Here is a 10,658-nt window from a genome sequence, read left to right as displayed (position 1 = left end):
AGGAGTCCATCTGTAATTCTTTTTCCTACTTTTCTTTTAAATTCTGGTATGACAAATGCTACTCCTATTTTCTCATCTGTTTTTGATGCGTCTGTGTGTCAATCTGGACATACTGATAGTAATTGTTTATATATTCTTGTATTATACTTGAATCTAATCTACATTTTGGATCCTTTTTCTTTTCCATCAACGCAATATATCCATCAACGCAATATATCCATCAACGCGATATATCCACCACTGCTTCTGGTAACAGCCACGGTGGCACTACTGGCAAAGGCAACCTTGAACTTATTTCTTTTTCATATATTTCAAATTCTTCTGCTATATTATTGATAATCCAACCAAAACTCTTAACTTGTTGTTTTTGTTGTTTTTTTTTTTTGTTTTTCCCAGCATGGTTTTAAAATATCACGTGTGGGATGATCCAGATTATTGCTTTGTAAGTTTATCCAGTCATTTATTGCTAACTGTTTCCTTGTTAGATCGAATGGCATCTCTCCCATCTCTACCTCAAGTGCTGCTATTGGACTGGTTCTGATTGCTCCTGTACAAATTCTTAAAGCTTGATGTTGTATATTGTCTAATTTTATAAGGTGAGTGTTTGCTGCTGCTGCTGCTGCTGCTGCTGCTGCTGCTGCTGCTGCTGCTGCTGCTGCTGCTGCTGCTGCTGCTGCTGATGATGATGATGATGATGATCCATAAATTATACTTCCTTAATCAATATTTGATCTAATTAATCCTGTATAAATTCTTTTTAATGCTGTTCGATCTGCTCCCCAATCAATACCAGCCATACATCTCATAATGTTTCATATTGTTTATCTATGATTCTTTCTATATGTACTTTCCATATCATTTTTTCACCAAACCATAGACCTAACAAATTTGATATTTTTGACTTGTTCTAAAACTTGATTGTATCGTATTAGTTTTATATTTGATCTTTTCCTTTTCTGTGTAAACACCATTGCTTTTGTTTTTTCCACTGAGAACTTAAATCCCCATTGATGTGCCCATTGTCCTATTCTAATAATCTCATCCTGTTTTTTCTTTTCAACAAGCAGGTATGTGATTGTAACTCTCCGTGGACCAGGTTCAGAACAATAGTTTTCCGGAATTAAGGAGAGGAAGACTAACCACCACCCAGGAGTTTAACTATACATCCTCCACTGTTCCACTGTTCCACTGTTCCGGTTACAACTGATTGTGCAGGTGGAGATGGCTTTGAGAGATTGAGCAATAACAGGTCTGTAATGCCCTCAGATGCAAGGGGCTGCACCACACTGAGTGAGCCTGACGAAATGTATTTGCTCAAGTAGGAGGAATCATTGTCTACTTTTGACCTCCTTCCAGTCACCAGACGGTTATCTGGGTTCTCCTCGTAAAGGGATGAGAGGCATCCGCCAGCGCAGTAACAGTGAAATGATGACGGCAACGAGTGCCGGTCCTTCTCTGGATGGACGCGCATGCACCGCGAAAACGGCAGCACTTTTTCGATACACAGAAACGGTGTGTCGGGAGAGAGAGCTTCTTTGACATGCTAAGAGGTTGTGATGATTTCTAAAGCATTGCCATTCCTGTTCCCACTGTGTATACTTTGAATTATGCATGCATGAAGACGACAAAATACTAGATTTTATTAGCTATTTTGCAAAGCATTTGAGAACTTCAGGTACCAACTGTGAAATGATGTACTGGTTCTGTTGGCATGACGACAATTAGACAGAGTACAAGTTTTGTCCTACGCTCTTGAATGCAGCATAGCTTTTCAGACGCTAGTGAATGCACTCTCCAGCTCTGCGTCAACAGTGTGCTGGACCAGGTGCTGGACCAGGTGCTGGACCAGGTGCTGGACCAGGTGCTGGACCAGGTGCTGGACCAGGTGCTGCACCAGGTGCTGGACCAGGTGCTGGACCAGGTGCTGCACCAGGTGCTGGACCAGGTGCTGCACCAGGTGCTGCACCAGGTGCTGCGTGCGCACGTGGCTTCTCTCTCTAATCAGACCGAATCTTTGCTGCTGTTTAAACAGTTGTGTGTAGATTTTTGAACAAAATTTATATTTCAAGTGTCATAGAATTAAAAAAAAAAGAAAGGCAAACTGAGTATTATCTTTGCTCTCTCCCAGAGTTCATCGCAACAGTGGAGTCATATATGCAAGCTTTTCTGCCTGGAATGTGTGATTTAAAGCACAAGGTATGTATAAATGGTCAGTCTAACCAAGTCATGTTGTCAATACTGAGTTAATGTTGCTGTGTAGAAGTTAACCAGCCTTAGCTACTAACGTTATTAAGCTAGGCTATTCTAAGGGTGCCTCTTGTAAGGTGCTCGTGTCTGTTATGTCATCTAAATATATTCTTTACATTGGTTTATTGATGGTTAAACAAAAGACTGAAAGCTCCAAGTGCATACTTGTTTATAGTTTCTTTCATTTATATATTTGGCAGGTCACAGGCTACATATATAGGCCTGTTACCTGACTCGGGAAAAATCACAGGGGGACTCCATGAAGCGGATGGCCAACTTGGTGAATGTGTGAGTTAGGACTTTTGCACAGAACTGCAGGGAGAGAGAACAGAATAGTTCATACATGGACCAACTATTCTCCTCAGTTTTACATGCAACAGCTCCTGCGTGGGGGGAAAAAAGAGGAGTTCATAAATGGACCAACTATTCTCCTCAGTTTTACGTGCAACAGCTCCTGCGTGGGGGAAAAACGGGACCAATAGCTGGCCAACTTGGTGGATGCGTGAGGGGGACTATTGCACAGAACTGCAGGAATATTGAGCTGCTTAGCCTGAACGGCTGCACCAAGATCGCTGACAGCACTTGAATAGGGTATGTTTTATCTCTGTTACTGTTCTGCTGAGAATCCTGAGTGACAGAGAACAGAAGAGTTCATAAACGGACTAAACAATTCTCCTCAGTTTTACATGCAACAGCTCCTGCGTGGGGGAAAAACGGGACCAAATAAAGGTTTACCTTTTTATTATAATATTTAATATTTATTTATTATAACCCTTGCAGGATTTCCTCAACCTCCAGGATCCACCATTCCTGTGGAAATGGGAGTTGGACTGGAAGCGCTGTCGTGCCCGTGATCGTTGTGCCGCTGAGGTGAACAGCTGTGCAGGATGATGCACAAAATACAAAGGATGGGGGAGGGTTTTAAACTTTAACCAATAAATCATTTTGATTCATCATTTATTTTTTATGTGGTACAAAGTCACTGCACTAGGACTGCCAGCAGTCCTTGACCCAGATGCTGCAGATCTCCCACGTGAAGGAAGTGGACACACTGAGGCAGCGTCTGCTGGCTCAGGGGCAGAAACTGGAGGCAGCGTCTGATGGCTCAGGGGCAGAAACTGGAGGCAGCGTCTGCTGGCTCAGGGGCAGAAACTGGAGGCAGCGTCTGCTGGCTCAGGGGCAGAAACTGGAGGCAGCGTCTGCTGGCTCAGGGGCAGAAAATGGAGGCAGCGTCTGCTGGCTCAGGGGCAGAAACTGGAGGCAGCGTCTGCTGGCTCAGGGGCAGAAAATGGAGGCAGCGTCTGCTGGCTCAGGGGCAGAAACTGGAGGCAGCAGAGACTGGCCAAGCTGGAGACCCACCTCTCCAAGAAGGCGCACCTCATCAAACACTAGTGTGCGTGCGGTTTGTATGAGCGTTTCGGAAGGGTTCACCTGTGTGTTTTCTCTGAGAAGTCACGCAGGATGTAGAGCAGGATGATGACTTATGTTTTGGATGGACTAGTAGTAACCAGCTGGTGGGTGAATATTTTTTGGAGGCAAACTGATTGTGGGCTTAGTGAGGCTGGTGGTTGAAAGTTTTACGATTTTCACAGCTCATGTTTTTCTTTGTGGGTCTTGCTGCTTTTTGATCACATCTGATTCTAAACATTTGTACAAGCCTTTGTGTTTCTAATCCGCGATATGTTTGCTTACAGCAGACTCGACACAAACAAAGGAGCCACCAGTGGACGGACGGACGGACGGACGGACGGCCGCACGCACTGCCGTGCGCAGGGTTTGACCACACGCCAAAGAGTATTCTTCCCAAAGAATACCCTAGTTTGAGGGCAAAACTAAGGAAGGACAACCCCACTGTTCCGGTTACAAAGAGGCTGTGGTCATGTCTAAAGCATTGCCATTCCTGTTCCCACTGTGTATCCCACCCCTCTCAGGGGCAGAAACTGGAGGGTGAGACTGGCCAAGCTGGAGACCCACCTATCCAAGAAGGAGCACCCTAGCTTCGGGCGCCATTTGAGGGCGTCCGTGCCTCAGGGGCGGACGCAAAAAAGTCCAAGCCTGCTTCTAGCAGAGAGGAGGAGGAAAAAGAGAGTTACAATCTCACCATTCAGGGAGTATACAAGGGACGACATGTCAAGACTGGACAGCTGGCTGCCATCAAAGTCATGGACGTCACAGAGGATAAAGAGGAGGAAATCAAGCTGGATATATATATATATATATATATATATATATGCAACAGCTCCTGCGTGGGAGGAATGAATAGGAGGCCCATTCTCACCCTGTTCATCTTTTATATCATTTTATTTAGTTCATTGTAAATATTTGATTTGAATGTATTATTTGAATGTATTTATTACACTGTATATAGTTCATTTTATAAAGGTTTAGTGTTCTGTCTTTTGTTACATATTGATTTATTTGTTAGTTGTGTTTAATAAATGTTTTTCTCTAAGTTTGTTGTTCCGTTCTGGTTCGTTGAATATTTCAGTGTATGTAGTTCATTTTATATTGGCAGGCTATTTAAGGCCTAACATTATGACCACCTGGGTCACATTTCCAAATGTGCAAAGAACCTAGCAAAGAAAGACCTCTTCCACCTCCCTCTCCCTGGTTCCAGACCAGGCTTGTCCCCATCCCTGCTAGTGAGAAGCTAATTCTGGAGATTCCTCTGGTTATCACGATTGCTGGCCTTGGTAGCTTTAACTAAAGTGGTATTTCATTTATTTTATTTGATTTTGTTTTGTTGTGACCAACGACCCCAACGTTACTCAACCACAAACTGCCGGAAAACAGGTTTGACACACACACACACAAAGAGTCTGGAGATGGGCCATTTGTCCATCTGTATGAAGACAAATACTTTGGAAAGGGCCGTTAAAGACAGGTTTGACACACACACACACAAAGAGTCTGGAGATGGGCCATTTGTCCATCTGCATGAAGACAAAGACTTTGGCACAAGGGGTGTGCCAAGCAATGAGCATAAATAAAGGTGATACTACCTGGGCTGCGTTCACTCTGCAGGAAAATACATCATTGACCTTCTTACCTTGTTTGCTGAACTTTTTGGAACAGTTTTGGACCATTTTCCCTCTGGATCTGCTTTTTTGGTGAAGAGCACAAGACTGCTTGATGAAAATGGCTTCAAATAGGTAACTTTGTTTGATTTTATGACTACATTTAGAATGTTTTAATTTTACAAGCTGGACAATTGAGTTTATTTTTGCAAGAAAACCTCTAAACCCTATTGCTATGCTTTTTTGTTCGAATGTCTGTGCTGTGTGAAATGTATTTCTGATATATTTCTCAGGAGCCCTGTTTAAACCTTTCTTTTTACTTTTTTCACAGTGAAAATCCTGATCGACGCATTGTTCATTGTCTGCTGTGTGAAAAACCTGAAGAAAATCTTACTTCACATTTAAAAAGGGTGTGCATGAAAAACAACACAGACGAAGAGAGGAAGGAAGAGTTGGAAAGGGCCAAAGCTTCAGTTAAAAAATGGACATTGGAATGTAGAAACTGGGACTACAGAGATATGTGCAAAGAGTTCCCCCACAAGGCTTCAAGACATACTTTGCTGAATAAATTGCAGAGACAAGGCTATTTTGTGGCCAATGCACCGTGCAAAGAAGACCTGGAGCCTGATGAAGAAAGGCCAACATCCAGTGTGGCTGCAACTCTTCCTCAAGCCAGAGAGGAGGAGAGAGCCTCTGAGGAAGAACCAAAGTCACCTGAAGTTTCCACTGCACATTCGAGTGACCCATCCTGGCAAAGGTAAGTGAAGTTCACCTCAAAATATACTTTTGACTGAATAACCCTGTAAATCTTTTGTGCTCACTTTCTCTTTGTATTTTCTCAGACCAACCTCAGCAGGCAACACAGACGTGAGACAGAACATGCAGAGTATGGGACTGTATGAAAGATTTCCACCAGAGACACCTCTCATAGCAGGATTCAAGAAGTACTTGCTTGAAACTCTGGATGTCCGCAACTGCCAACAGGAGGTATGAGGAACTAACCAAATATGTTTTAGTATCACAAAGTGGGCTAGGCCTACTGTTTTTGCTTTATCCCTCAGATACACACACAACCAAAATTACATTGTTTCAGTTTTAGCTGATTCTAGAATACTACACTCAGTACATTGTTTTTTATTCAGAAAGGACCCCAAAAAATTCACCGTTTCAGTCAATGAGTTGCTGTATTTTCAACATTTTAAACATGCTAGCAATTAGTGATGCAGTGTAAAAAACACCACAGTAACTACAAACGTGTGTGTAAAAAAAAAAAACAAACCAAAAAAAAAAAAAAACATAAAAAGTTGATTTAATGCTTGTTTTCAGCTTGAGGGGACTCCTTGTAAAGGGTGTGACCACAAAGATTGTCTCAGGATTAGTCTCCGCTGAATGTCCATTATTCATATTGCTTCGTGTCCCCTGTTCAGTGGCTGTTTTACCAATTTGCAACTTTTGCAGGATGGCTGACCAGCACACTTTAGGCTGCTCACAACGCTAACATAATTTCATATCATTTAGACATGCACTCATTATAAGTAAAACCTATAATTAAAAATTAAAAGAAGTGGCCACGGCTGTGTCAGTTTTGCTTCACAAAGATAATTTCAGATCGAAATAATTAAATTGTTGTATCCATGTGTCAGTGTTGCCAGCATGTAGGCAGCTTCATCTTCTTTTCATGCATCTTCTTATGTTCCATTATAGGTTGATAATGTCTCCAGGATGCTGAGGTACATCCAGCCCAGTGGAGAAGATGTTAGCCTGGACTTTCTCACCAAGATGGCAGAAACAACAGACTACATCGAAAACCTCCGGAGGGCAAAGATGACTTCAGCGACCATTTTAAATTATGTAAAAAATATGATCCGTTTTATCCAGTTTTTAAAGCTTGAGCTGTCCTTCAAAGATTCCGCTTCAATACACTTACCAAAATGCCAAGCTTACATCGACCTGCTCTCGACGCTACGGAAACCAGTTTCCAAGCAGCACAGCCAGGCTGTTTGTAAAACCAGGTCAGTTGTTACCATGTCTGCTACTTCGTGTTTGAATGGCTTATTCAGTTTTTCTCAGACCTCTGAGTTTGCAGGACAGATGGGATTGCGTGATACGGGAAAAAAAAAAAAAAAACTAACGTTCTTTTATGTTTGCTTAGATACGACCGCTATGTCGAGGGTCAGCGCAGTCTGCATGAGTGCCATAAAGTGATGCGGGTATGCAAAAAGGACATGCTTGGCATTTTGGCAAAACTGCTGGAGCAACAGCAAATCTCAAGAGAAGAGAAAACGTTGTTCCGCTACTACTGTGAAGCTATCATCCTCCTGAAACATTATCAAAGACCAGGAGTGGTAGAAGGATTTACAGTGAGTACTTTCCCTGAAGAGATTTGTCTGGGTAAACCACAGCACAGCATGTTGAATTAGCAAACTGATATGTTGCCATTAATGTGCGTTGTCCTTCACTGACACACAGGTTTCAGAGTGGATGAAAAGGACGAGCCATGATGGAAAAATTGTCATTGGTGTTAGCCAGCATAAGACAGCTAACATGCAAATCGCCACATTTGCCCTGAACACGGAGCAGGCAGCAGTAAGTTTTCATATAGACTAACATAACTTTACCCCCCCCCAAACAAGTAGCACCATAACTTATTCTGTAACAATTAACTTCTTTCATGTTATTATTTCCTCAGATGCTAGATGCATACTACCATTACGTTCGACCTGAATATGTGAAAGAATCCGGAGAGGAGGAGGACCGGTTTTTCATCGGTTCACATGGAGGACCCGTGAGCTGTGCCAGCCAGGATCTATCCCGTCTGCATGCACAGTCAGTATGATTGTAAATACACATTTACTGTACATCCCAGGAAACAGGAGATTCATGACTTTTTCTGTTTCACTACAGCTACAAATTACCAAATGTGAACACCCAGGAGATCCGGAGTGTGGCGGAAACCCTAGCAGGCCAAATCTGTACAGAGGAGCAGAAGACCACAGTGGCACACTACTTGGCACACAGCAATGTAGTAGCAGAGGGAAAGTACAGGACGAGTACCCTCGAAGAAGCAGTTTTGGCCAGCAACCTAATCGGTGGCTTTGACAAGTATGTACCAGGATCTGGAGAACATGTCGTGTGTGTGTGTGTGTGTGTGTGTGTGTGTGTGTGTGTGTGTGTAGGGGTGTGGGTGTGTGTGTGTGTGTGTGTGTGTGTGTCTGTCTGTCTGTCTGTCTGTCTGTCTGTCTGTCTGTCTGTCTGTCTGTCTGTCTGTCTGTCTGTCTGTCTGTCTGTCTGTCTCTCTGTCTGTCTGTTTGTCAAATTTGTCAAGTTTGTCATTTTAATAACTGTGGCATATTTACATTTTGAATTTAAATTGAAGTTTGTAAACATATAGCTTTTTTACATCCCACAGTCTCATAAGTGTTTGTGCATCTGTTATTCAGTGTTTCATATTGTTTGCTTGCAGTTCTTCTGAAGATTCTGGCACTGAAATGAGTTCCCGGGCAGAGAAGAGACCGAGAGATGAAGATGATAACAAAGGAAACCTGGCAAAATTTCTTAATTACTTCCCAGTTAATCTAGATGGCCAGCCACCTTCGAAAAAGAAAAGAGTTCAGGCTGGTTTCTCTGAGGGCAGAGTCTTCTATGACAAGTGGAGGTCTCTCCAGTATGCCAAAAGGGAAGAACATCTTTTGTGTAAGTATAATTTATTATTATAAGATTAAATTGCTTCCATTAAAAAGACCAAGTGTCTAAAATGTATTTTCTCATTTTGATAGCCAAGTACACAAGGAATTGTCCCACCATCCAAAGGGTGAGACAAGACATTAGCAAGGATGGATGGAAGGCCAATCACCCCTCCCCGGAGGACATCGTGGCAAAATGGCAGCCGCCTAAAAGAAAAACAGTCGAGAGGGATGCAAAGATTTTGAAAAATATTGAAAAACAAAACTGGTCAGGTCTGACCATCAAGGACTTTGGTGGTACCAAAGGCGAAGGTATGCACTCGTCGCTGTTTTAAGATCTAGAGAGCATAAAGTCAGATGTCAACTCATTTTTACTATATTCTAATCATGCACCCTTTTATCATCTTATTTTTACCACAGGAGTTGTTGCCACCAAACCGTTTTTGAAAGGTTCCATCCTCTGTGATTACCACGGAAGGATCATCACAGCAGCAGAAGGGCAGGAGATTCAAAAAACCATCGATGAACAGAAGTGCTACCTCTTTTTTTTCAAAGACTTGTGCATTGATGCAAAAACCTTCCCTTGCGAGTGCCACCCAGACAAGGAGACCGTTGGGAGGAAAATTAATCATTCAAAAAAAAATGCAAATGTAAAACCTGTTCATAGCCAGATGCAGTTCCCTGATGGTACCAAGGACATCATACTTTTTGAGGCCATCAAAGACATTTGTATTGATGAGGAAGTCAAGTTTGATTATGGTGTCAACAGAAAGTCGTATGGGGGAGAAGGACATGACTTAGAGTGGCTGGAGGACTGAATTAATGTATTTTGACTATGCTGAATGTAACATACAATTGTGTCAGGCAATAAAGAGCTTGTGATTTCACCTTATCTCAGTGACTTTTCTTTCATTTAATATTTTGAAACAGTTTCCCAGAGTTTGTGTTTTAAAACCCTGCTTCTCTCAGCTGCAGTTCTGGATAGCAGGGTCCCAGAAACATGCATTAATGCTTAAAATGTTCCTTTTAACATAACCTTTTCAACGGTACCATGCATCCTGGAGGTTTTGCCAGCTGCTGTGGACATTCTCAGCACTCTCTATCTCTGTCGGTCGGCCATTTTGAAAAAATGTTGCCAAGCTGTTTTATGCACCATATATGGTGTATAAAACGGATTGCCAACATTACTTGTGGAACATTTGCCACAGGCTCCCGGTCGTACAGGGGGACAATTAAACATTTCTCCAGCTGCAGTTCTGGCTAGCAGGGTCCCAGAAACATGCATTAAAGCTTAAAATGTTCCTTTTAATATAACCTTTTCAACGGTACCATGCATCCTGGAGGTTTTGCCAGCTGCTGTGGACATTCTCAGCACTCTCTCTGTCTGTCGGTCGGCCATTTTGAAAAAATGTTGCCAAGCTGTTTTATGCACCATATATGGTGTATAAAACAGCTTGGCAACATCACTTGTGGAACATTTGCCACAGGCTCCCGGTCGTACAGGGGGACAATTAAACATTTCTCTCAGCTGCAGTTCTGGATAGCAGGGTCCCAGAAACATGCATTAATGCTTAAAATGTTCCTTTTAACATAACCTTTTCAACGGTACCATGCATCCTGGAGGTTTTGCCAGCTGCTGTGGACATTCTCAACACTCTCTCTCTCTGTCGGTCGGCCATTTTGAAAAAATGTTGCCAAGCTGTTTTATGCA

General features: G+C 42.6%; 2 protein-coding genes across 36 annotated transcripts; both read left to right on the top strand.

Moving 5' to 3' along the window:
- The first annotated feature begins 385 nt into the window (after positions 1–385).
- On the top strand, positions 386–4,699 carry LOC124863188. 35 transcript variants are annotated; one of them, XM_047357459.1, is made up of 6 exons: positions 738–1,249; positions 1,357–1,550; positions 2,129–2,196; positions 3,028–3,117; positions 3,227–3,640; positions 3,942–4,699. In XM_047357459.1, the coding sequence occupies exons 5-6, from the start codon at positions 3,263–3,265 to the stop codon at positions 4,242–4,244; spliced, it is 681 nt and encodes a 226-aa protein (XP_047213415.1). In that variant the 5' UTR covers positions 738–1,249; positions 1,357–1,550; positions 2,129–2,196; positions 3,028–3,117; positions 3,227–3,262; the 3' UTR covers positions 4,245–4,699. The 35 variants fall into 35 exon arrangements, 13 of the variants coding, with proteins under 13 accessions (XP_047213415.1, XP_047213419.1, XP_047213421.1 ...); XM_047357463.1 differs by having other exon boundaries at positions 739–1,249; positions 3,945–4,699; XR_007037071.1 differs by lacking the exons at positions 3,028–3,117; positions 3,227–3,640 and adding an exon at positions 386–442 and having other exon boundaries at positions 1,068–1,249.
- A 1,014-nt stretch (positions 4,700–5,713) lies between these two features.
- Positions 5,714–9,839, top strand: LOC124863432. Its single transcript, XM_047357801.1, has 10 exons — positions 5,714–6,021; positions 6,107–6,251; positions 6,969–7,276; positions 7,417–7,624; positions 7,734–7,850; positions 7,954–8,090; positions 8,169–8,366; positions 8,728–8,957; positions 9,041–9,259; positions 9,368–9,839. Exons 1-10 carry the CDS (start codon positions 5,783–5,785, stop codon positions 9,763–9,765), a joined length of 2,199 nt encoding a protein of 732 aa, XP_047213757.1. The 5' UTR covers positions 5,714–5,782; the 3' UTR covers positions 9,766–9,839.
- The last annotated feature ends 819 nt before the right edge of the window (positions 9,840–10,658 follow it).

This window comes from Girardinichthys multiradiatus, chromosome X (genome assembly GCF_021462225.1).
Source record: "Girardinichthys multiradiatus isolate DD_20200921_A chromosome X, DD_fGirMul_XY1, whole genome shotgun sequence".
NCBI lineage: Eukaryota > Metazoa > Chordata > Actinopteri > Cyprinodontiformes > Goodeidae > Girardinichthys > Girardinichthys multiradiatus.
Note: the sequence above shows the minus strand (reverse complement) of the source record. Positions and strands in the feature narration are given on the sequence as shown.

Bases quoted from the DNA above. Each gene is read 5' to 3' on its own strand.
- LOC124863188 (XM_047357459.1), top strand. From the start codon at position 3,263: ATGCTGCAGATCTCCCACGTGAAGGAAGTGGACACACTGAGGCAGCGT. The intron at 3,641-3,941 runs GTGCGTGCGGTT...GTTTGCTTACAG, and splicing joins GCACCTCATCAAACACTAGT to CAGACTCGACACAAACAAAG.
- LOC124863432 (XM_047357801.1), top strand. From the start codon at position 5,783: ATGTGCAAAGAGTTCCCCCACAAGGCTTCAAGACATACTTTGCTGAAT. The intron at 7,851-7,953 runs GTAAGTTTTCAT...TTATTTCCTCAG, and splicing joins TGAACACGGAGCAGGCAGCA to ATGCTAGATGCATACTACCA. The intron at 9,260-9,367 runs GTATGCACTCGT...TTTTTACCACAG, and splicing joins TGGTGGTACCAAAGGCGAAG to GAGTTGTTGCCACCAAACCG.